General features: G+C 35.0%; 1 protein-coding gene across 1 annotated transcript in view; it reads right to left on the reverse strand.

The window, feature by feature from the left end:
* Nucleotides 1–26,964, reverse strand: part of RYR2 (ryanodine receptor 2) — an 864,696-nt gene that overhangs the window by 432,018 nt on the left and 405,714 nt on the right. Inside the window, exons 13-15 of the mRNA XM_069064486.1 lie at nt 21,915–22,036; nt 14,106–14,289; nt 11,398–11,533 (exon numbers count right to left, since the gene is read on the reverse strand). Of these exons, the coding sequence (XP_068920587.1) occupies nt 11,398–11,533; nt 14,106–14,289; nt 21,915–22,036 (442 nt within the window). The remainder of the gene's footprint in view (nt 1–11,397; nt 11,534–14,105; nt 14,290–21,914; nt 22,037–26,964) is intronic.

Consider the following 26,964-nt stretch of genomic DNA (forward strand, 5'->3'; position numbering starts at 1 on the left):
CAGGCCATGGAGGTGCTCAAGAAGGATTTTGAAAATCAAGTAAGAGAAGTGGAAGAAAACTTGGGAAGAGAAATGAGAAAGAAGCAAGAAAATCATGAAAAGTGAGTCAACAACCTGCCAAAGGAGACCCAAAAAATGCTGAAGAAAATAACACCTTAAAAAAATAGACTAACTCAAATGGCAAAAGAGGCCCAAAAAGCCAATGAGGAGAAGAATGCCTTAAAAAGCTGAATTAGCCAGATGGAAAAGGAATTTCAAAAACTCAGTGAAGAGAATAACTCCTTCAAAATTAGAAAGGAAACTGTTAACTTGGAAAAATCTCTGTAACAAATCTTACAGAAGTCTCATATTCAAGATATTTAGGAACTTACTTTAATGTATAAAAAGGCACCTATTTCCTAAGAGATATATGATCAAAAGAATTTCCAAAGGAAGACATCTACGTAATTAACATCAAATGAAAAAATTCTCCAAATCCCTAGTAATTAGAAAAACAATGGAAAATAAAACAACTCTAACATTCTAACTCACACTTATCAAATTGACAAACAAAATAAAAGACTCCCATGACAATTGCTGTAGAGCCTGAAGGAGGACATGCATCCTAATGCACTCTTACTGGAGTTGTGAATTGGTCCAGCAATTCTGGAAAGCAATTTGTAAACTGTATCTGAAAACTCGCTAAACTATCCATGTATTTTCATCTACTAATAATCTACTAAGACTATCCCAAAGAAATCACAGAAAAAAGAAAAATATTCATACATATAGAGCTATCAAAGGAAGCACTTTTTATTATAAGAAATAAGTAAAAATAAAAGAGGCACATATCAAATAGGGAGAGGACTAATAAAACAATCTGCTGTTTTGGCTCTTTTTTTTGGTCATGAATTTCAGGTAGTCCAGTATTAAATTCTCTTTCCTGGATCTATTTTCCAGTTCAATGGTTTTCCAATGAGATAGTTCACATTGTCTTCTATTTTTTTCATTCTTTTGGTTCTGTTTTATAATTTCTTGATTTCTTAAAAAGTCATTAGCTTCCATTTGCTCCATTCTAATTTTGAAGAAATTATTTTTTTCAGTGAGCTTTTAGACCTCCCTTTCCATTTGGTCAATCTGCTTTTTAAGGCATTCTTCTCCTCATTGGCTTTTTAGACATCCTTTGTCATTTGGGTTAGTCTATTTTTTAAGGTGTTATTTTTCTTCAGTGCTTTTTTGGGTCACCTTTAGCAAGGTGTTGACTCGATTTTCATGATTTTCTTGCATTACTCTCATTTCTCTTCCCAATTTTTCCTCTACTTCTCTTACTTTATTTTCAAAATCTTTTTTGAGATCTTCCATGGCCTGAGACCAATTCATCTTTTTCTTGGAGGCTTTTGATAAAGAAGCTTTTACTTTGTTGTCTTCTTCTGGTGGTTCTTCTTTGTCACAAAAGTAAGATTCTATAGTCTGACTTTTTATGCTGTTTGCTCATCTTCCCAGTCAAATACTTGACTTTCTAACTCCCTGTTAAGGCAGGATCTGCTTCCAGTCGGGGTCAGGGGCTGTGTACTGTCCAAGGCTTCAGGGGTTTTGTATCAGTTGCTGGATCCCCACCATCTGTGGGCCCCAAATTCTGGAAGCAACTGCTGCTGCTGGAGCTATGGCCACCACCACTACCTCTTCCACCCAAGATCTGGGGCTGGACTGTGTGCTCCTCTTTCACCCAGGTCCCACAGATTTCCTGTAAAGCCAAGCACAAGCAGCTCTCCTGAGGACTACTGCTCTGAATAACCAAGGTTCTGATCACATAGTATAGTGAACTCTCTATTCAGCAATAAACTAAAACAAAACATTCCAGAAACCAAAGTAGAACATTCATAACAATATAACAACACCTTATTACTAAGGTGGCCACATAGTCTTAAACAAAAGATATCATTCAGTAAGTCACAATCTCAATAAATCAATATAAAGTACCCTTCTAAAGTCCTCTTTCTTCTTTGTTGGAGACTGGTTTCCAATCATCCTTAAGGAGCAATAATCTTTAAGGAGTATAAAGGTCTCCCACCCCCTAGGTCACACAGTCTTAATCTTGTCAGGAAGCACTAAATACCCAAGTAAAGGTCCTTTCATCTTGACTGAAGGCTGACTTCCAAACTCCATGGCTCCTTTTCCATGTTCCCAGCTCTTGCCTGAATTCACCCAACTGTCACCTGGGTTCATAGGTAGGCAGCTCTCAGCTCCTATTCCACCTTGAAGCTCACAGTGACTAGTCCACTTTAAGCCCTTCAAAGTTTCTGTTTCTGGGAAGACAAAGTTTAACAGAGCCACAACAGACACTCTAAATCCTAAATATTAAGTTTAGCAGAGTTACAACAATATTGACATACATTGCAAGCACTATCATCTCAATTCACTTTCTGCCTGTGAAATCAACACAATTCAACAGACAAGGTACTTCTGTCTGACAAAGTACCACAATCAACAGAGTGCTTCTGTCTGACAAAGTAGCACAAACACAAATCAACACAGACAGAACAGACTGAGTACTGACACAACAAGTGTTCTCCCTCTCAGTTCTGTGTACTTCCAGCTTATGCTTGTGCTTTTATAAGCTCTTTTGGCAAGGTCCTCCCACCTTGGGCTCCATGTGATGATGCTAGCTTCCAACAAAGACTTGACACAATCAAGGGTGAGGCTTAAAGGCACTTGAATAGCTGAAATAAAGAGCTAAGTACTTGAATAACTGAAACAAGGAATTAAGTACTTGAAAAATTGAAACAAGGAGAAAAGTACTCCTTTGCTTGCCATTATATCCCCCCACTGACCTTCCACACTTTTATCAGTGTTTTTGGATTGAGAAGTATGGAACCCACCATAGCTGCCAGTGATTCAGTACCCTGAGACCTGCTCTAGCCCTGTCTGTGCCTGGCACAGACCACACCTGACTACACTTCCACTCCCAGCCCAGCACGATATACCCTTCCTGTTGACCTTCCAGGCTCTCTTAGGCTGGAGATGTATTTCACTCTGTCATTTTATGGGTTTTTCCGCTCTAGAATTTATTAGAGTCACTATTTGGTATTTGTAGGGATTTGGGGGAGAGCTCAAGCAAGTCTCTGCTTTTATTCCACCATCTTCAACAATTTGCTGTTTAACATGGTGCCTAGTAAATAGTAGGCACTTAACAAATATTTACTGATTGACCAATTGATTGGCTGGTCTTCCTGACTGAAGTCTATCCCCACTCCATTCTATTCCATTACCATATTACCTTCCTCCTCCTAAATGGCTCCCTATCGCCTCTAGGATCAAAGGTCCCTTCTTACCTTTCCAATCCTCTTAAACCTTGTGCCTCTTCATGTATTATTCCATTCAGTGACACTGGTCTCCTTGCTTTTCCTCACACAGACACTCCAAATCCTGACTCTAAGCATTTTTACTGGCTGTCACACATACCTAGAAGTCTTTAACTCCTTATCTCCACCTCCCAACTTCCCTGGTTTCCTTCCAGTCCCAACTAATGTCCCACCTTTCTTGATTCAATATAAGTTGGGAAAGTGAGCCTAGAAAACATAAAGTCATCAATGGTAAGATGTTGCAGCCCAAGTACATCAAATTCATCATCGTCATCATTTTCTTCTTTCCTCTCTCCCTTTGTTTGTATACATATGTATACACACACACACATACACACACACACATATATATATAAACACTTGTTTGTGCAAAGTTGTTTTCATGTTATCTCCCCATCAGACTGTGAGCTCCTTGAGAGCACATACTTTTCCCCCCTTTTCTTTACATGTCCAGCACAGCACTTGGTATATAGTAAGCATTTAATAAATACCTATTGACTGATAGTCTGTTCATTCTGTTTTTGACAAGTTTTGGAGAGATAAAGAAAAATGTGCTTTTTCCAGGCCACCCACAAGATTTAAAAAAAAAAGGGATACTTGTACACATTTAAGATTGGAAGAAAAGGAGCCAGTGGTGGGAGGAATGTTGTGGTTCTAGAAAAGAAAGGATAAACAAAGTAATTAGAGTCTTAATTAAAGTAAATAGATATGGAATCTAGAATAAAAGAAAAGGAGTTAAGCATGAGAAGAGAGTTGTCTCCACCTCAGGAATTCCTTAAGGACAGTGCTTAAAGCTTTTGTTTTTCTATAAAATGGACACAAATTTTTCAAAAAGAGTACCAAATCTCATCATTAATGCCACAATTGATTTCAAGCTGCAGGAAATGTATCTTGATGTTTCAGGCTTATAATAAACAAAATTGTTCAAAATTTGCTCTCAATTAATTTAGATGGTAAGTAAATATCAGCTAGACCTGAGTTATTTTCCTATTCTGAAAGCAATAAAACCATTCTGAAACTATGTTCAGACAAAAGGTAAAATTTCGGGAAAAGGGGAAAAATAAGCTAAATAGAATGAGAGATGAAGCAAACGCCAGATAGGATACAATCATAATCATTTGTAAGATTATAAAATTACATTCCAAAATAACTAAGTTTAGTTAAATTGCAAAGCCTTAGTTTTGCTGGTATTGACTTTCCACATAATACTAGTAAAATCAGTAATTTTATCTATGATGTCTTTTCATCTCTCATAGGGTTGTGAGCTATTTAAGAAGCTAACAGGGAGTATTGGAAAGGATCTTATAAGAAAAAAGGTATGCTACCTGAAATGATCTAAAAGACAACTCTGTAAAAGGCACAAAACCTTTTTTATGAATGCTGCCCTCTCTCCAAATACCAGTAACAAGTCCATTAAAAGTATGTGGAAAATGTCTATTATTTGACTGACGTCTTTAATAACATATTACTCTGACTGTATTTGGTCATCTCATAGTCCAATAGTCATGGTAAATATGTGCAAAAAGAACACAAGCAAAATAATTGTGGCTTATATACCAATATCTGTTGCAGAGGACAGAGAGGTAGAGACATTTTATTTTTTAAAAATTGGGCAAGCTCATCCAAATTAAATTAACATACTTAAAAATTATATTTATTTTTAGTTTTCATCATTCATTTCCACAAGAATTTGAGTTACAAATTTTCTCCCCATCTTTGATCACCCTATATATCCCTTCCTCCAATCTGCTTTCTCCTATATCCTCTCCTATATCCCCTCTGACTTTTTGGTAGGGCAAGATGGATCTTCATACCCCAGTGCCTGTATATCTTATTTCCTAGTAGCATGTAAAAAAAAAATAACATATATTCTTTAAACATTTTATTTTAAAACTCTGAATTCCAGATTCTTTCCCTTCCTCCCTCCCTTACTGGGGAGATAAGCAATTTCATATAGGCTATACATGTGTAGCTATGCAAAACATTTTAATAGTGGAAATATTGTAAAAGACTGACTATATATTTCCCTCCATCCTATCCCAACTCCCACTTGTTCTATTCTCTACTTTGACCCTGTCCCTTTTCAAAAGTGTGTGCTCCCAACCTACCCTAAATCTCCATCATCCCCCCCTCTCATCACCTTCCCCCTACTCTCCTGTAGGGTGAGATACACTGTTTATGTGTATGTCATTCTCTCCCTAAGCCAAATTCAATGAGAGTAAGGTTGACCTATTGCCTTTTGCCTTCCTGTTCTTCCCCTCCATTGTAACAGTTTTCCCTTGCCTCTTCTATATGAGATTACCCCATTCTGTCTCTCCCCATCTCCTCTCATTATATTCCTCTCTCACCTCTCAATTTCACCTTTTAAGTATCATGCCTTGCTACTGAATTGATCCTGTGCCCTCTATGCCTGTACACATATATACACACAATCACATATGTATTCAAACTCCCATATACCCACTTAAATATACATTTATATTTCCATCAACTATCCTCATACTGATAAAAGTTTAATAAGTTATAATTATAGTTTTTCCATGTAGGAATGTTAATAGTTCAATTTTGATAAATTCCTTATGGTTCCTTTTCCCTGTTTACCTTCTCATGCTTCTCTTGCTTCTTCTATCTGAATGTCAAATTTTCCATTCAGTTTTTTTTTTCCATCAAGAATGCTTGAAAGTCCTCTATTTCATTGAATGACCATATTTTCCTCTGAAACATGGTACTCACTTTTGCTGGGTAGGTGATTCTTGGTTTTAATCCCAGCTCCTTTGACCTCCAGAATATCATATTCCAAGCCCTTCGATCCCTCAGTGTAGAAGCTGCCAGATCCTGAGTTATCCTGATTGTAATTCCACAATATTCAAATTGTTTCTTCTTGGCTGCTTATAATATTTTCTCCTTGATTTGAGAATTCTAGAACCTGGTGATAATATTCCTAGGGGCTTTCTTTTTGGGATCTTTTTCAAGAGGTGATCAATGGATCCTTTCACCCTCTATTTTGCCCTCTGCTTCTAAAACATCAGGGCAATTTTTCTTGAGAATTTCTTGAAGGATGATTTCTAGGTTCTTTTTTGGATCATGGCTTTCAGGTAGTCCAATAATTTTTAAATTATCTCTCCTGGATCTATTTCCCAGGTCAGTGGTTTTCCCAATGGGATATTTCACATTGCCTTCTATTTTTTCATTTGTTTGGATATCTTTAATAGTATCTTGATTTCTCATAAAGTCATTAGCTTCCATTTGCTCCAATCTAATTCTGAAGGAATGATTCTCTTCAGTGAGCTTTTGAGATTCTTTTTCCATCTGGCAAATTTGGCTTTTTAAGGCATTCTTCTCCTCATTGGCTTTTTGAGCCTCTTTTGCCATTTGAGTTAGTCTGTTTTTTAAGGTATTATTTTCTTCAGTCAGATTGTTGACTATCATTTCATGATTTTCTTTTATTATTCTAATTTCTCTTCCCAATTTTTCCTCCACTTCTCTTATTTGGTTTTCAAAATCCTTCTTAAGCTCCTCTATGGCCTGTAACCAATTCATATTTTCTTGGAAGCTTTTGGTACAGAAGTTCTGAATTCATTGTCTTTCTGCCATTCCATGCTTTGATCCTTTTTGTCCCCAAAAAAGGAATCCAAAATTGGATTGCTGTGCCTGCTTTGCTTCTTTTGCTTGCTCATGTTGCCACTCAATTACTTGACTTTTGGGCTTTTTGCCACAGTAGAATTCTGCTTCCAAAGAGGAGAGGTTTGTCCCAAATCACTGGGGTTTCCAGAGCTGCTGGAGCTATTAGTTGGGTGCCTTCTCTGAAGCCTCCACAGGCTCTGGCATCTGGTCATACACCCCAGGACCTCTACCCAGGACAGCGATCCAGATCCAAGCAGGTTACAACAAGAGCTATTACCCCTCTGAATGGTTGCTTGGTCCCCTTATGATGTGTAGGCCAAAAGCTTTGAAGCTACCATGTGGTGGTGGCCACCATGCCCCAGCCACTTCTCCCTCCACGGACAGAGTCTGGACTGTACTCTCAATCCCCCTGTTCCCAAAGTCCACACTGACCTTTTACTTTGACTTTGGAATTTATGGGTTGATATTTCTGGAAACCACCACAGCTGCTGGTGATCCACTCTCTTGAAGTCCCTCTAGCCACAGCTGGTTGGGGCCACTCTGAGGCTAAAACCGTGGCAGGGCTGGGCTCTGCTCCCAGCGTGCTGTGATGAACCCTTCCTGTCCACCTTCCGGGCTGCCTTCAGCAAGAGGTTTGTTTCCCTCTGTCACTTTGTGAGTTCTGTATCTCTAAAGTTTATTTAGAGTCCTATTTTATAGGTATTTGAGGTTGTTATGGGGGGAGCGAACAGAGTATTCCTGCTTCTATGCTGCCATTTTAGCTCCACCTCCAAATTAACATACTTTAATATGCAATTACTTCAATGTAAAGGTAAGATAAATGAGGATATTGAGAAGTATTTCCAAAAATATGGTTCTGGAAGAAGGAATGAGAAGCCAAAGACTTGTAGACTACACAGAAGACTCATGCCTTTAATCATGAACTCTTTTCTCTGAAAATGCACTGGAGAGGTGGCCATTTGAACCCATAAAACATTTTAGTCAGAAACCAACTGATTTATGTTTCAAAGAAAGAGAAATGATATCCAAAGGTTACTGATTTAGAAAATAAAGATATCCATAACATTTTTTGAAGAGAGATAATGAATGATTATATGACAAATCATCTCATGAATCAGAAAAAGGCAGTGGAGGGTAAAAACCAGCTTAAAAAATCTTGGCAAAAGATACAACTAAAAAGTCATTCCAATGGAATTTGGATAAGAAAATGGAATAACAGAAGAAAAATGGAAAAGATCAGGAAAGAGTTTTATAACAGTTTTTACCATCAAGGTGGAGCCACTACAATAGTACTCTAAGATCTTTTCTTACAAAGCAGGGGAAAACGGCATTAAAGAGAATGAAAAAAGGAAAGGTATCCTGATTGTACTAGACATATAGGGAGAGATTTTTGCTGGAAGAGGCACAATTTTTAGGACACAGTAGCTTCTATTCACAGCATACCTGAGTTTGTTGAAGAAACTGAAGACAGGGGAGGATAAATTTCAGACTTTCTTGATACAATAAAAAGGTGACACAGAGAATATTAACAAATACTGGTTTATATACTTTCCCATTTATATAATTTTTATGAGACTACATTTTGATATTTGTGATAGGATGTTGATAGAGAAAAGACAGACTTTCTAAAAGGATATTCTACAATGGTCTAGAGATCTTTATGAGAGTTTACCGAAGTATGTAGACAATATAAGATACCATTATGCTTATTATTTGTGGATTAAGAAAATGCATTTGACGGAGGCGGCTAGGTGGCGCAGTGAGTAAAGCGCCGCCCTGGAGTCAAGAGGACCCGAGTTCAGTTCCATCCTCAGACACTTATCACTTACACAAAAAAGACTAGCCGTGTAACCTTGGGCAAGTTACTTAACCCCAATTGCCCCCCAAAAGGAAAAAAAAAGGAAAAAGCATTTGATACCATTGAGCAAAATGCCACCTTAAAGACACTTTTCCAACAAGGTATCTTCCATCCAAACACAAAATCATTCAAGACCCCTTGAAATATATAACAGTAGGAAGAAAAAGTATTCAATAGTAATATGAACATAAATATAAGGTCAAGTATAAAATGTCAAGATATAAACTCGCCAAAGGTGTTTGCCACTGTGATGGAGGAGATAGAGTGCAGGCTCCAAGGTGAAGAGAGATTCTTCATTGATAATGAAGTCTCCCCTAGACATTCCATTTTCAACTAACATTCTGCTGATGGCATCAAGTCCCTGAATACTGCAAAGCATTCTGGATGAAATCTGTAATCACTCAAAAGAGTATGGGATGACCAAGGAAAGGCCAGAAAGTTGAAATGTATCTATTGCCTAAATTATGACATATATTTGGATGAGGCATCTAGAGTTCTATCAAAATGTATATCTGAGACAAACAGTACAATTGCACAAGTCAGATTTAGAATTAAATGCCAGAAGAACAAAACAGATTGCCTTCAAGAAACTGTGAAGGTCATGTAGTACCTCAAGTGTCTACAAACAAAGGACTATATTTTTAACTCCAACCTTCTACCTGTGTTACCATGTGGTTGCAAGCCATGAAATACAACAATATTTGAAGGACTCAAAATAATTATGACACAGAGGGCAATGGAGAGATAATTAATGCAAGTGAGCAAGCTAAAAAAGGAATTCAAGAAGATCAGGAGTAAAAGATGCAATTGATGAAATGTATAATTGTAAGAAAAGATGAGATAGTACATCAGCAAGTGGAAGAGATGACAGATGAATAGCCCAAGTACTTAAGTGATGTCTTTATGGTGTCCAGAGAAAACAAGAGAAGCAAGCCTCAAGCACTCTAGATGGGTCATTTGGAAAACTTATGGGAGGACACAGAAAAGAGCAGCAAAGGATGGGAATCCAGGACTGAATAATGGTATTGTCAGAGGGAATATTAAAATTAATGATTAATGAGGTGACATCTTTTTCAGAGTAGCAATACCTCAATTACTATAAATGTCAAGGGAAAACAATCAAATTATAGAGGACTTTAAAATATTTCAAATATCCTTCCACCTGAAAAATATTTAAACCTTTTTTTTCCTCTTCCATTCTTAGGAAAAATCATACATCCTTCAAAAGAAGCTTTAATAGAGAGCACAAGGACAATTTAATTATTTAATTTCCCTTCTGTGCTTCTATTACTAAAGAAGGAGTTGTCTCGGAATATTATGCAACTTTTAGTATGGAGGGAATCATCAGCAGAAGGAGAAAGTTAGCTGACACAATGGAGAGAGCACTGGATCTGGAGTCAGGAGGACCTGAATTCAAATCTAGGTTCAGATACTTACTAGCTGTGTGACTACATAAGTCTCTTAATCTCTGTCTTCCATAGTTTCCTCAATTATAAAATGGAATAACAATAGCATCTATCTCCAAAAATTATTGTGAGGATCAAATTAAATAACAGTTGTAAGAACAATGCCTGGTACATAGCAGGCACTGAATAAATGCTTGTCCCTATACTGCCACTAGCACAGGAATGGTTAGCAAGTAGGGAAAGGGTGTAGAACACTCTTTTCCAACTATAGGTTCTATAGACTGCTGCTAGTATAAAGCAAATGTTTACCACTAAACAAAACATTTATAACCAAAAGGTCCCTACTTATTAAATCTAATAGTCTTTAAAGAAACTCTCCTTCCCCAACCACATGATGCAGTTTACCCATCTGATACTCTTCAAAGTCCAAAGCTACCAGATTGAGGATAGGAAGTATAAAACCATGTATTAATATAGAACAGATATTTTATTGGTTCACAGTAGAGAGATTAAAGTCTACTAGAACCTGACTCTAATGTCTCATCATGGTGAGAAAAGTGATTCTTTTTAAAAGATTTTAAAGGTCATGCCAAGGGAGAACATGTTATGGCAGGATATAACATGATTAAATGATTTTAAACACAAACCTAGTATTGAAAGACTAGCCTAACTATGTTTAGAGTTTCATCACTAAAACGTTGGCCAGATGATGATTAATATTAATTACAAAAACTGTGAAATTGCTACTGTATAAATCATAGTATTCTATATCACTGTAGGTAGTAACTATGTTGAAGGAATCACAAAATCCCTGAAATACTGATGTACTGACCTATAATATATTTTGGGTTTGGAAACACTGCACTGCAGGATCTTAGCAATCAAATATTAATTATCATCATGTATATTTCATATGGAAACATCAATTTCTGGAATGTTGGTGTTGCTGTTCTCTTCCTCTGAGGAAAGGAAAATGTTGCAGCAGTGGCACTGTTCACTATAGAACCATATAACTTGGTTTACAATCTATGAAAACTACTAGATTAATATCATTACAGGTAAAAAGTTAATGCCTAAAAAATTAGAGCACGCTTAAATAATCATTTTAAATACACATATATCCAGATACATGATTTTACCACCTTTAAAAAACATTCTTACTTCTCACCTAGTAACTCATACAAAGAGTTTAGTATAGACTTCCAAGATTCTCCTGCTTCTTTCCCAGCTACATCAGCAAAATGAGCTGCACTGCTATATACATGTAATCGATCTATGCACTCAAGGACAAGGTTAATCATACCCTACAAAGAACAAAAAAAATCAGTGTCAGGAATGGATATCCAGATTGCTAAACATAAAATAAGTTATGACCATTTAATGAGGAGAAAAATTATAAAATAAAATTCAAACACATTTTCACATATATTTAATGTTAACATTTCTGCCAAATGAAAATTCAAGAAAGAAATTAAGTAGTTTTACGTTATAATTAGAGCAATATAAATATAAAATTGCAGAATCTCATGTTAATGACTAATTGCAGTATGTAAATTTGGGATGAAACTATATCAAGAAAGGCTACAGGGGGCAGCTAGGTGGTACAGTGAATACAGCACTGGCCCTAGAGTCAGGAGGATCTGAGTCCAAATCCAGCCTAAGACACTTAACACAAAAACTAGCCGTGTGACTGTAACATCAGTTTGAAGAAACAAAATAAATGGAAAACTTCATATTTATACAAAGTATATTCTGCATTTTACTATGTTCTAGTTAAAAGTAATAAGAGTGAATCGAATATTTAGTGTTAAAATTTTATTCAAAAAGAAACCTTATTGTAGTAATATTGAAAGATTAATGAATTAAAAAAAGAAAAACTAATGAAAGTTTAGTGTTCTTTAAACAATAGAAAATAATTCATCATTGAATAATCTTATAAGTATGAACTTTCAATTCCAGGTAATTCTTTTCTTATTATTACTAGATTTAAGGTTGTCAAGATGAAGTAAAATACATGACTAAAGGAGCAATAATTAATTCATGAGACAAATTATCTTTAAAAATCTAAACAGTGGGGGTGGCTAGGTGGCACAGTGAATAGAGTACCAGTCCTGGAGTCAGGAAGACCTGAGTTCAAATCCGGCCTCAGACACTTAACACACACACACACACACACACACACACACACACACACTAGCCATAAGACCTTGGGCAAGTCACTTAACCCCAACTGCCCTGCCCTCCACCCTCCAAAAAAGCAAAAAAAAAAAAAAAAAAGAGGCATTTTATTTAAAAAAAATCTAAACAGTGTCAATTACCAAAATCTGTGTTCAAATCATGGAAAATTAAAAGAATTTAACTGAAACAACTACAGAGCTATCTGAGACGCTGAGGTTTTCATAACATGATGCATCAATAACTTAGTAATCAAACATACCCAGAAATACATACTCCCAATATATAAATTATTTCCTGATTGCTATTCCTTTAAATTGAATCCCTGCCTTTAAATTTGAGCATCTGCTTTTGCACCCTTAGGGAATCAATAATTTTTTCTGTGTTCTGAGTGAAAAAAGACGTAAAAGAAATGACATGTAAGGGGCAGCTAGGTGGTGCAGTGAATAGAGCACAGACCTAGGAGTCAGGAGGACCTGAGTTCAGATCCGATCTCAGACACTTAACACACTAGCCGAGTGACCTTGAGAAAGTCACTTTACTCCAATTGCCCCACCTTAACCCCTCCAAAAAGAAAAAAAAAAAGAAATGACATGTAAATGTCAAAAGTTTCTGAAGGATATTTAATATACAGCATAGGAAAAAAAAAGGTCTGTGAGCAGTACAGAAAGGAAGTAACAGTCCTTGGATATCAACATGTATTCCCTAATAACAGGTCACCAAGGCAAACCTCATGACAATACAGAGATTTAAGAATGGATTCTATTATCCAATGAAACATGGGTCTTTCATTTTATTCAGAAAAGTAATTCTACAAGTGAGATAGGAGTATAGCCTTATACGTGCAGTTCCAGTATGCTGGTAATACCAATACATACCAGTTGACATTCACTATATGACCTTGGGCAAGACTCTTAGCATTTCTGGTACTATTTCCTCACTTCTAAAATAAAGGAATTGACTTAGATAATGTTTAAGGGCCCCATAAAAACTATAAGATTCTATGATTCAATAAGAACATCAAAAAAATTGGGCATCCATACCACATAGTGACTAATTTGCCCAAATGATTATGAATAATATTCCTAACTAATAATAGTCACACCGAAAGAAGTGTATTTCCTAATTTTCATTATTTTCTTGTTATTCATGAACTCACTAACCATAAGTTAGTCTATTCTTGCTGGTGGAGTACAAAGTTCCAACTTATGGGCCTAACTACATTCTCTCTGTAATAGTAATAATATAGTGCTTTAAATTTTTCAAAGCACTTTATATAGATTATTAACTTATCTGATGCTTATAACCTTATAAGATATATTACTTTCTCTCTTTTACCGATGAGGAAACAAAGGCCCAGAGAGATTAAGTGACTTGCCATTGGTCGCACAGCTACCATCAGATTGAATTCGGGTCTTCCCTGAATCCAAGTCCTATACTCCATCCACTGTGTAACATAGCTGCCTTTCCTATATTTCCTAGATCGTGGAAATAAAAAATAATAGCATTGTTCCTTCCTACCTAGATTTTCTTTCATTTTAGTGTTACATAATTAGACTAAATGCCCATCAAATAATGATCCAAAGGTTTTAAATGTACATAGTAGACATAGAATATTTTCTTCATGAAGAACATCAATCAGGAAGCTTTTTTTTCCCTACAGAACAGCACAAAATGAATGAGTGGGTGGTACAAAATTACCTCTTCTTGGAAGAGATTCTGTCGGTTCTTTAGAGCTCTTAATCGGTTCTGCTTATCTTCATGCTCTAAATGTTCGTCTGGTGGATGGAAGTAGCCAATCAGATCTTGCAGACTCAGACTTACTGACTCTATTGGCAAATCTATTGTGGAAGACTTCACTTTCTTGCTGAGAGCATCAAGGCCCCTAAAACAAGTTGCAAACACTTCAGTTGGTAAATGGTTCTCAAATATTTTTTGTCTACAGACCATGTAGGTAAGACAAAATGTGTCAAAGACTATCTACAATACCCTCCTCACAAAAAAGAATGAATGAAACTGGCATCTCATTTTCAGGGACATCAGTGACAAGCACAGTTTCCCAAAGGAAATGTGATTTTTTTTTCAGCTGAGTTCTCCTAATGTGTGAAGATAATAACCTATGACTTAGTAGATATGTCCTAAGAAGTCACCTGACATAATGAATGATTGACTTTCTCAGAGTCTTTTGGCTAAAATTTGTCAGAGACATAGCATCATAGGCCTAGGGCCAGAAGGAGACCTCTTAGAGGCCACACGGCCCAAACTCTCATTTTACAGATGAGGAAACTGAGAACCCAGAGAGGTAAAGTGACTTCCCCAATATAATCCAGGAAGTAAGCATCAGAAGCAAGATGTGAACAGAAGTCCTCAAAATTGAGAACTAGTACTCTTTTTCACTATAACACACCCCCTTTTACCCAAGTCATTCCTGAATCAATGTCCAGCATTCTATCCACCATGCTAAACTGCCTGTCCAGTAAAAGATATAATAGATTATTAATTCATGCTACAGAGAAAAATAAAGTCCTTGCTATGTTATATGTATCAATATTGCAATAAAGCCAAGCACCAAACAATGATTAAATGCTTACTACATGCCAAGTAACATGCTTAGGGAAAGGAATAAAATGACAAAAATCAAACAATGGTCTCAAAGAGTTTACATTCTAAAAGGAGATACAACATGTATATATACAAATGTATACATACAACATGTATACATACAAATAAGTGGATGACAAACTTGAAGGGGGCACACTAGAAGCTAAGGGAGAAGGAAAAGTTTCATATACAAGGCACTTGTGCAGGGTTATGAAGGAAACAATAAATTCTAAGAAGTAATGATAGAGTAGGAGTGTGTTCCAGAAATAGAAGAGAGTCAGTTTGGAGATGGAAGATACAGTGACATGAGGAAAATCAAGAAAGTCAACTTGGCATGGAGTATGTGACAGAGAGCAAAATAATAACATTGGAAAAGTAGGATGAAGCAGGGTTGTGAAAGGTTTTTAAAGCCAAAAAGAGGAGCTCATTTTTGATTCGAAAGGAATTTACCGACTAGGGAAGTAACATGGTCAGACCTACACTTTAGGTAAACAACTTTAGCAGATTGTAGAAGAAAAGAAAGGAGAGGCTTGAAGCAAGATGGTCAACTAGAAACCTACTGCAATAATCTAGGCAAGAGATGCTTAATTAGGGTGATAGCTATGAGAGTAGAGAGATGGGGTGAGATGTGAGAGATGCTGAGAAATAAAAATGGAAAGATATGATCAATGATATGGGATGAAGGAGAATGAGAAGAATAAAGCTGAAGTTGTAAATCTGGGTGATGAGAAAAATTAGGATACTTCAATAGAAGTTACATTAAGTAGAAGATCTTTCAAAAGAAATAACTGTAGAAGAGGGTTGAGTTTGAGGGTGCCGACGAAATTAATTTTGGACATACTAGGTTTGAGACATTATAGTACTTCCAGTTGGAGGCAGATGAAGAGGTGCAAGTGAAACTCTAGAGAAAGAGTAAGATTTTGAAGTTATTTTCATAGAAGATGATTATACCTAAAGGAAAAACCAATTGAGAAAATGGAGAAAGAGAATAGAAAAGGGACCAGGACTAATCCTGTCATATATCAGAGATATACAGGTTATTAAAGATAACAAACCAGTAAAGGATCCCTACAAACTATCACAAGGTCCAGGAACACACACATATAGATTCATTAATCTAAGTATTTAGGCAAAAACAGTTACAATCTACAACAGCCCTTTTATGTTGTCATCAAGAGTTTAAAAACAGACTGAGGTCTCAACTAAATGATTTTAGCATTTAGTTCCTTATTGTGGAATATCCATCAACAGCAATTTTCTCTAGCATCCTCTTCTTTCATTGCTATAGATATCTATTCACAGTAGATTAAAAAAATTTTTAAGGTTACTAGCTTAGGAAGATACATAATACCACAGAATTTTGTAGAAAACACAAAATGCTTCAAACTGTTATCATTTGTTTGAAATAAACATTATTTTAAAGTACTAAATTAACAAATAATATAGCTGTGTGTTCTCTATGCCTTGGAGACAAACATATTAGAGTGCTAGACGTGAAGTCAGAAGATTTGGACCTCAGTCCCAGCTTTATTACTTACTAATTATATCCCCTGGGGAAGTCAATTAACCTCTATGAGTCTATTTCCTATTCTATATATATCTACTACCTATCAGGTTGTAGAGAGAATTAAATGAGAAAATACTTAAAAGGCACTTTGCAACACTCAAGTGCAACATAAATGTGAATAATTATTATTTCCATCGTACTATTAATGTGCATGAATAACTTTATTGTTCGCCTAGAATAAAAAAAATTAAATAAAATAGAAACTTTATATCCTTGTGGTCCAGTACAAGATGGTTATCATATGAAAGAAATAACCCAGTGGGGACATGATGGCTATCTAGATATATATTTGATAGATTTTCATATAGAAAAAATAATTACATTTATTCCATTCCCTCAAACTGAGAAGCCAAGATCAACAAATAGAGGTGCATATTTTGCTCAATTTGAGAAAAAAACTTCCCAACAATTTCTGTTGTGAGCAACATCTGACTGTTTGTGAACCCATTTGGGGTTTTCTTGGCAGAGATAATAAAATAGCTTCCCCTTTCCTTCTCCAGCTCATTTTCCAGATGAGAAAACTAAGACAAACAGGATTAAGTGACTTGCCCAGGGTCATACAAATAAGTGTCTGAGGTCAGATTTGAACTTATAAAGATGTCTTTCTGACAAGTCCCAGCACTCGATCCACTGAACCACCTACCTACCCTCCCCAACAATAAGAACCAACCAAAAGTAGAACAGCTTACCTATGGAATTTATTTTCTCCTTGGGGATTTTTAAGGAAAAGCTGAATGTCCACTTGAGAAGTAGGTTCCAGGAGAATTCTTTTTCAGGTATGGATTGGAGTAAATGGATTTCAATTCTGAAATTCTGTCTTTCTGGCTATTATTGATATAGTAAGTATTTCTATTTCTTACTTGAATATAGAGCAAGGGTTATAAATTGATGCTTAATAATAATTATTACTTTAGTTTATATTTAAATATTTAGAGCTAGAAGAGGATTTAATAGATCAATCTAATCCCCTCATTATGCAAATGAAGAAAATGAGGCCCATATAAAGAAAGTAACCTGGCAACGTGATAGGGTGAAAAGAATACTGCATTTGCAGGTCAGGAGGCTTAGATACAAAGCTCAACCACTATTTACTACCAGTGGAACTTTAAGCCAATCACTTCACTTTGGTTTCTCACCAACAAAATGGAAATGCAAATGTCTATATTAATTTCTCCCCTAATGTGGCCATTTCAGACAAATTAAATAAACATTTAAGCACCACATATATGTTCATTATTATTATTTATTCCACACGTCCACATTGGAAGCTGAACACCTAATACTTATTTTTACCACTTCCTAGCTTTGTGATTATGGGCATGTCACTTAGACTTTTGAGCCCTGATTTTTTTCAATTGTAAAATGGGAATGAAATTGTATACTTTATATGGTTTTTCTTAGAAAATCACTTTGTAAGCCATACAGTAATATAAATGTGAGACATCACAACCCAGTTCAGAAATCCGAATTTCCTCCAATCCATTTTACTTAGAAATTAATGTTTTAGGGGCGGCCAGGTAGCACAGCAAGTAAGAGCACCAGCTCCAGTGTTGAGAAGACCTGGAGATCGAATCCCGGGCTCAGACACTTAGCACCCACCCAGAAACACCTGGCCGTGTAACCTTGAGCAAGTTACTTAACCCCAATTGTTTAGGGGCAGCCAGGTGGCTCAGCGAGTAAGAGCACCGGCTCCAGTGTTGGGATGACTTGGATCAAATCTCGGGCTCAGATACTCAGCACCACACCCAGAAATAACTGGCCGTATAACCTTGAGCAAGTTACTTAACCCCGATTGCTTTAAAAAAAAAAAACTATTATAAAAAAAATTAATGTTTTAGTATCATTTCTACACATCTACCGTTCTAAAATGGCAACAATAACTTAGGGCATTTTTTTAATGCTACTTAATTGACACAGTGTAGCTTGTCAAGTTAAAATTTTGGAAAACTACTTTTGTCTTCAAGTATATGCTGAATATGAAATTACTGTATACATCAGCGCAGGCCAGGATAAATAGAAAAAACAAAATGGTCAGAACATGCATCATCTAATTAAATGAACTTTTATACCTTTCCTAATGATAGACAGAAACTTATCTTAATATTATACAGACAGAATTAGAGATGAAGAACAATCATGTTATAAGAGGTAGAGAGTTAAGAATTATGAAAAATAGAGTAAAGAATTAAGTTTATGATTTATAATTTGTGATTATAAAAGTACATGGTAATATCTACCTAGTAAAAGCCCAGAATGTTTCAGTTTTCTTTTACTCAAAGTTATTTTCATTGACAATATTTCCCCTTCTTAGCAAGGTTAGAGAAATAATCACATAAGAAAAGAGATAATGAAGGTTCATTTGCATATGTAGCTAATTAAAAAGAGTAAAATGATCTCATAAATATTGAAATTATTACCAGGTATTAACAGCATTTATCAGATCAATACGCCTGTATTCTATTTTATTTTAGGTAAGGAAAACCATTGAACAACAGGCAAATCTGTGAAGGTAACGACATTGTAAGTTACTTATGCCTTTTGGGAGAACAAAATCAGGATAGAAAAAAATTGAGAACTAATTGTTCATTAATAACATGCAAGTCTACAGTAACAAAAATTAAAATGGACCAACTAAATTAAAATTTAAATCCTAAGCACTCTGTATTGTGAAAACTTAGAAATATATGCATTTAATATGTTAAAGATAAAAATATTTGAAATATTTATAGCCAATTGTAATTAAGAGTAATTAAAATATTTTATTAATAAAATATGTCCTTTAAAAATTCAAATTGTTGTATAAACCTCTCAAAGATTCAGAAGAATATGAAGTGATTTGTTTAAAACTCAGAACTTTTCTTAGGATAAGGACTGTATTGATCACATAAATAAATACTTTTGTTCAATCAAAAACATTTATTAAGGACTTACTATAGACCAGGCACAGTTCTAAGCACTGGGGATATAAGAAAGGTAGTGATGAAAACTCAAGGAACTCAAATTCTAAGTAGAGATAAAAAATAACTAGATACAAACAAGATATATACACAATAGATAGTAAGTAATCTTGGATAAGAAAGCAGCGGGGGGAACTAGGAGAGGTTTCTTGAAGAAGGTGGAATGTGACCTAAGATTTGAAAGAAGTCAGAGAATCTAACAGACAGAAGAGTGGAGGGAATGGAGACAGCCAATAAAAATCTAGAAAAACAGAACATGGAGTGCCTTAAGTCTTAAACTCATTCTTAAGGATGAAAAATACACACTCCCAGCAGCAACCACAAAGGAGATTTTTTTAATTAAAAAAAAACAATAAAACAAATGTCAATCACCTCATTTATGTTTTTTAACTTATACTGATAAAAAGAATAAAAATAAATTTGTAGAAAGAATAAAAAAGAAAAAATTAAAAAGTTAAAAATTGGTATAATATTCATCTGCTCTTAGTTTAAAAAAATACAAGAACAACCTATAGAGTGCCATCATAGAATCATATATTTTAAGCTCAAAGAGAACTTAGAGAATATCTAGAATAAGCCTTTAATTTTATATATGAAAAACACTAATTTTTTTGATCACTTGGAGTCTCTCTATACAAATAAATGCCAAAGAAAGCTAAATACATAAGAATCTTACCTTTTTATGCTATACAAAATCCCCTTGTATTTATTTTGTATATACATTTATATGTATATGGTGTCCTCTGCTCCATGAAATTTAAGACAATCGAGGGTAAAAAGTGTTTCATTTTTGTCTTGGTACACCAGATACAGTGGTTTAAATAATATTTATTAACTATAAAAATACAATTATTATAGTGTAGCACTGCCACTTTCAATGTAGATAAAAATAACAGTATCTTCTTGATAAAAATCTCAAAACAGACTATATAAGTAGTAGAAAAATGCTGAGTCTAGAGTAAAGAAATATAGGTTTGAGCCTTGACCCATATTTAATAGCTGTAGGAATCACTTTGTCCTCTGACCTCTCTAAGGAAATCATTTTCCTCATTTATAAAATGGAGATAATAAAATTTGCACTAAATACTTTCCATGAAGAAAGAACTTTATAAACCTTAACATGATATATACATTAAAGTTACTATAATAATAATTCCCTGAAATCAAGGTAGGAAGGCTTAGGAACATTTTAAGGCAATCACTGTATCAATCAATAAACTTCACAAACAATGTAATAAATATAACATTCATCTGAGTAAGACAGCATTTATGAAAATGACTGAATGACTTTTTTGTAGCTTGAGTCTTTCAATGTTAATCAAGGCCTGGTAGTGGATAGCTGGTAGAAGAGGGATGTTGAAGAATTTCATGGATTTATTCCACAGAAAGCTAGTTCTTTTTGAGGTTTTCTCCATACTCATAGTTCCCTTGAACCAGTGGTTCAATAAATTTTTTATTAATATTATGTTATTAAATTAATTAAATATATGGTGTAATTAAGAGAAACACCAGAAAGATCAAGAGCTTCTAGGTAACATATATGGATTTAAATGAAAAAAATCTAAGATGCAATATTTATTATATATCTACTATATGAATGAATTCTTAGATACTCAGGAATAAAGAAAGATAAATCATACTCTTTCCCCCCATAACCTTCCCTGTGGCTTTCTCTTTTCACAACAAGTGTCTTTTAGTTTTCAGATATAATCTATTAATCATAGGATCGTAGACTTGTGGAAACAGTCACTTCCTATACTACATGCTAAAAAAAATCTGGAGCTAGTACTTTATGAATTTAGTTAGAAAAGGACAAAAATCAATTCACTCTTTTGTTATGCATTTTTAAAATATTATTTTTGACATTTAAATCATATTAATTTGGTTTTTCTATTTAAAGTTTGTAAACCTTTTACAGATCAGACTTTGAACATAGCTTGGATCTTTTTGGTAGATATTTTTCCTTAACTGATTAAAATATAATAATTATTATTTGCTTATTCCAGGTTGAATTACATTAATATTTCCAAAATTTTTGATGCTTTTCAAATTCATTCAGAAATTGGACATCTGGGTAGTTTAATGAACTAATAAGCTAACTTTCATTTGGCTGTATTACTAGGAGGAATTAAGCAACACTGACAGTTATGAATTGAAACTGTGCAAAAAATTACAAATCATTTGCTCTTATTCTAAATAGCCTGGTGGCAAATTATGCAAATAACACATCTTAGTCTATACTATTGTTTTCCATAGTGCTATTGGATTTATCCCATCACATTTATTTTCCTGCTATGTTGATTAAGGTGACCAGAGTACGATTCCAAAGTTCATCAATTCAAAAAAAAATTTTTTTAATGTAAAATAACTCAAAAAGAAATGCACCTTATAAACCTATTGAAAAGGAAGACTGTGCTACGGATTACTCTTGCAGTACGTGATTCTTCATGCTGAGACCTGGATAAATTTAAGCCGTCATCCATGTGGCCTTCATGGTGCATGATAGCCTGAAAGAAAACAGCAACGAGTGCAATAAATACCATTCTGAAAATGTTTCTTATCTACACAAGAATAAGAATTTAAAGGGTCTAAAAGTAATGTCACAAACCTCTAGTCAAATATTGAAAGAAAACAAGTCAATGTGCTCCCAAGAGCTGTTTCATTTTAACAACTAAATATTCCCAGGCGAAAATATTGTGGTGAACAAAAGAAAAAAAAACACCTCTGTTTTCATAATGAAATTCTGATGAAGGCCTCATTGACTCAATCATCTAATCTATATGGAATAACAAAAAGAAAATAACTTTCATTAGCATTTACACAGGTGTTATAAGATGGGAGTTTGTTAATCAATAAATACTGAAACCAGAACTTCAAGGAAATTTTTCTTCAATCCAACCAAAAAAATATATACCTTTATTTTAAAAAATTAAGCTTTTATTAATCACAATGGTGATTTTTTTGCCAGTAATAATATCAATGTTGTTAAATCTCAGGGGATGTTAACAACATATTTTAAGTGTATATAACAAAAATTTTAAATTAATGCTAAAGAATTCTAAAGGAAAGAATAAAAGGAGCAATAGTCAAATATTTGGGTAGTTCTTTCTAAGAAAGTGTCCCCTACTCACCAAATATGTACCAGAACTTTATCCTAAAAGGATGGTAATTTGAGGAAATAAAGTTAATACATCCAATTTTCACACACACACACACACACACACACACACACACACACACACACATCAGCAAATCACTGACAGACCTCTAGTTTCCTGATTCTTAACTTGCTCAGTGCTCCTCTTCCTAGACTATTTATGCTCTCATAATATAGTCTAGAAAGAATACAAAAACAGTCTGGTATATATCATTAATCAGTAAATCAATAAGCATTTATAAAGTACTTATTACATGCCAAGCCCTGTACTAAGTACTGGGGATACAAAGTCAAAAATGAAACAGTCCCTGCATTTTATTGGTATGTGGGAGGACTAGATGGGAAATACATAATCATCATAAGATAATTTTGAATAAGCACCTTGGTGACTCAAGACAGGTCTAATATAGGTGACATTTCAACTTAATGGAAAACCATTAGAGATTTTAAGAGTTCAACATGAGGAAGAAGCATTATCTAAACATGAGTGAGAGCCAGTGGAATGCATGGAGCTGGGACATGGAAGGACATGGATGAGAAAAAGTTAAGTAGAGGAGTTTGACTGACCTGTAGAGGATAAGAAGGGGAAGATGTAATAAGATTAGAATGGTAGACTGGATTCAGGCTGTGAAGAGGTTTAAATGCCAAAGAGAGAAGTTTGTAACCTATAGGTAACAAAGAAGCATTGGAATTCATTAACAAGGGAATGACATGCCTTGATCTAGGCTATAGGAAAATCACTTTATAGCTGTATGAAAGATGAGTGGAGAGAGGAGAAACTCAAAGTAGAACAAAAGGGAAGCTATTGTAATAGTCATGGAGAGAGATAAAGAGGTTGTCAAGTAGGGTAATCTCTGTGTAAAGAGAGAAAAAGAGATAAATGTGAGGGATATGGAGAAAGAATTGATAAGATTTAGAAATTAGTCATTATTAATAATAATGGCAGCTAATATTTACATGGCATTATGTATCAGGTACTCTGCTAAATATCATACAATTATCATTCCATTTGATCCTCAAAATAACTCTGGGGGGCAGGTGCTATTAAGATTCCCATTTTACAAATGAGAAAACTGATGCAGATTACAGTTAAGTAACCTACCCACAGTCATACAGATTGTATTTAAGACCACCTGACTGCAGGCCTGGCACTCTATACTGTTCCTCTAGCTGAACTGAATGGTTATAGAATGAGAATGAGGAGTTAAGAAGAATTCCCAAGTTACAAATATGGATGACTATAAGAATGGTGCCAAAAATAGGAAAGTCTGAAGGAGGCAGGGAGGGAGTAGGTTTAAAGTGAAATAAAATTCTATCTGTTTAGCATGTTAAGTTTGAGATGTTTATGAGAATATATAGTGCTAGAACTAGAGCTCAGGAGAGAGTCAAGGGCTGAATCTTGTCATCTGATGAGAGATGATAATTGAATCCATGGAAACTATTGGTGTACATACATACAGGTATTATATGGTCTAACTATGCCCTTAGTAATATATATAGGTACATATTCACTGCCTATATGCACACATATCAGCACATATCTACATGTACATCTGATATACATCAGCTAAAATAGGTCTTGAAGGTACCCATAAATAAATATGAAAGTCTATAATTATGTGTACTTCTATCCAATGTTCCTTAAGAGTTAAAATGAAGGGGAGGCCAGGTAGCACAGTGAGTAAGAGCACTCGCTCTAGTGTCGGGATGACCTGGGGATCGAATCTGGGCTCTGACACTTAGCACCCACCCAGAAACACCTGGCCGTGTAACCTTGAGCAAGTTACTTAACCCCAATTGCTTTAAAAAAAAAGTTAAAATGAATACATCTTTTAAGAAGTAGTCAGAAAGAATTCCTTTGTTCAACACCATATTCAAACAGTAGGGTCAAGCAAAAGCCAGTATTATAGTACATCCTACCTTTAAGACACATATTTAGTTAAACCAAAATGTTGCTTTCCCACAAATTAGGTTTTTTACTTCAAATTATTAGCTGTCCTTACCTCAGGGAATACTTAGAAACTTATGTTGGTCAATAGTGGTCACTATTAGAGTAATGAGGTTCTATGCAGATATCACAGATGTGGGGATCTTAAACAAAACTTGTTTAAATTTGCTTAAAAATGATTATTGTATTTCTATATTGTTTGTTTCTTTTGTAATCCAACATATTTTATTTTATATATTTTAAAAGCTTCATTTTGAAAAAGTTTTTACCATACTGCCAGAGGTCTATGACACAAAAAAAGTTAAGAAACACTGGTATGGATAAAGATTCAGATCTTCATAGAAACAACCCAAAAACATTTTAATGGTAGAAATTCCTGAATTTATTGATCTATCTGTATAACAGGTAGCAAACAAAATATAAAGAGACTTAGAGTAACAATAAATATTCCTATCAGTTTAAAGGATTAGCTAACATTTCATTAAAAGAAGTACAAGTGGGACAGCTAGGTGGCGCAATGACTAGAGCACTGGCCCTGGAGTCAGGAGGCCTTGAGCTCAAAACTGGACTCAGACACTTAACACTTATTAGCTGTGTGACCTTGGGCAAGTCACTTAACCCCAATTGCCCTGCCTTCCCCACTCCAAAAAGCAAAAAAAAAAAAAAAGAAGTACAGGCAATTCACAGAATAGAAGAATAAGACCCTGTTAACTCTCATTTTTAGCCAATCCGTTACTGATTGATATATTTCTTCCTCTCAAATGGAATGGCAACCCTTTCTTGATTTCATGGAGAGTCCAAATAAATTGTTTGCAGCATACAAAATTTCTATTTCATTTTCAGCTGCTGAATTTAACAAATTAATTCTTCATAGAAAAATGACCAGTTCTGATTCTGTTTATTAGAGTCTGACTCTTCTACAAACTGCGGAAAGAAATCTGAAAGGTAAAATAAGAATCCTTCAAGTAAGGAGAAGTTCTTGTTCATGCTACCTACTGTTAGGGTTACTATCTGTGATAAGCTTAAATCTTTTAATTAGGTCACTTGACACAACTACCATGTTGGCTGGTATATAAAGTTGTATATGGGGTCTAAAATTACAAGTAGCTTTAACTAACAAAGCCGCAAATGCTAAAATTGCAAGAAATGCTAGAAAGATGCAAGCTGCAAGTAAACTATGTAAGTGTCTATGAATATGGTGTGAGAACAACTGAAAAAGTAGGAAGCAAAAAGTGAATAGAAGTTACATTTCTACAAAAAAAACCTTCTCAAAGGTAATTACAACATACATGGTATTAAAAATAAGAGTCTGCTATTCACAGATGAAACACAGCTGAGAAAATAGAGAAGATATCATACTGGTGAAAACTTCTAGGAAAAAGACTGACAAAGTTTGCTATAAAGAGCCTCCAGTAACAGAATTATCAGTGCAATGAATGAACTGAATAACCAAGCAGTTTGCTGTGATGTTTTTCATTTGAATTAATAGCAAGAGTTATGGATACCTGAGTATCTCAGTTCTAGGTAGCATGGAAGGCAAGGCTAATACTCTATTAACTGTGCTATGTTTAAATTTCTGCCAGGTCTAAGTAGCAGCTATAGAAATGCATACAAAACATAAGTCAGTCTCTTTCCTATAGGAATTGGATGAAATACAGAAATGTTTCCATTTATTCTATGGACTGCCATAGAGAATTAACAACTAAAACAACAAAAGCAGTGTGTCACTGGAAAAACAAAGAAGAAATAAAACAAAAGAAGAGAGAAGGGAATAGTATGTGTCAAGAAAGACATAGGACAGTGAAAGAATTGGACATGAAGAATACTGTATGGGAACATCTAACAAATTTGAGATTCTTCCTAAAAAAAAGGTTGGGTTGGAGAAGGAAATGGGTTTTTTTTTTTGTGCTTCACAGAATGATGGTATGATATTCATCTCTATAACTATACACTGTTCCTCTTTGCTATGAAGTAGTGGTAGAAGGGGCGGCTAGGTGGAGCAGTGAATAGAGCACTAGCCCTGGAGTCAGGAGGACCTGAGTTCAAATCTGGCCTCAGTCACTTGACATTCTTATTACCCACATGACCTTGGGCAAGTCACTTAACCCCAATTGCCCTGTCTTCTCCCCTCCAAAAAGCTTTAAAAAAAAGGAGTGGTGGGGTATTTGGGCTCGGGGAATGAGACAGGAAGGTACATGGTACACTAGCATTGGAGAGAGAAGTAGACAAAGGTAAAGAAAAGGGGACATAGAAATGTGATGTGGTTCCCTAATCAGGCTGATTATCATTCCACAGTATATTAGGCGGGGAAAGATGATCTCAGAGATGCC

Source organism: Petaurus breviceps, unplaced genomic scaffold (assembly GCF_028583685.1).
Source record: "Petaurus breviceps papuanus isolate PSGF00001 unplaced genomic scaffold, PetGlider_PUasm1.0 90633, whole genome shotgun sequence".
Classification (NCBI taxonomy): domain Eukaryota; kingdom Metazoa; phylum Chordata; class Mammalia; order Diprotodontia; family Petauridae; genus Petaurus; species Petaurus breviceps.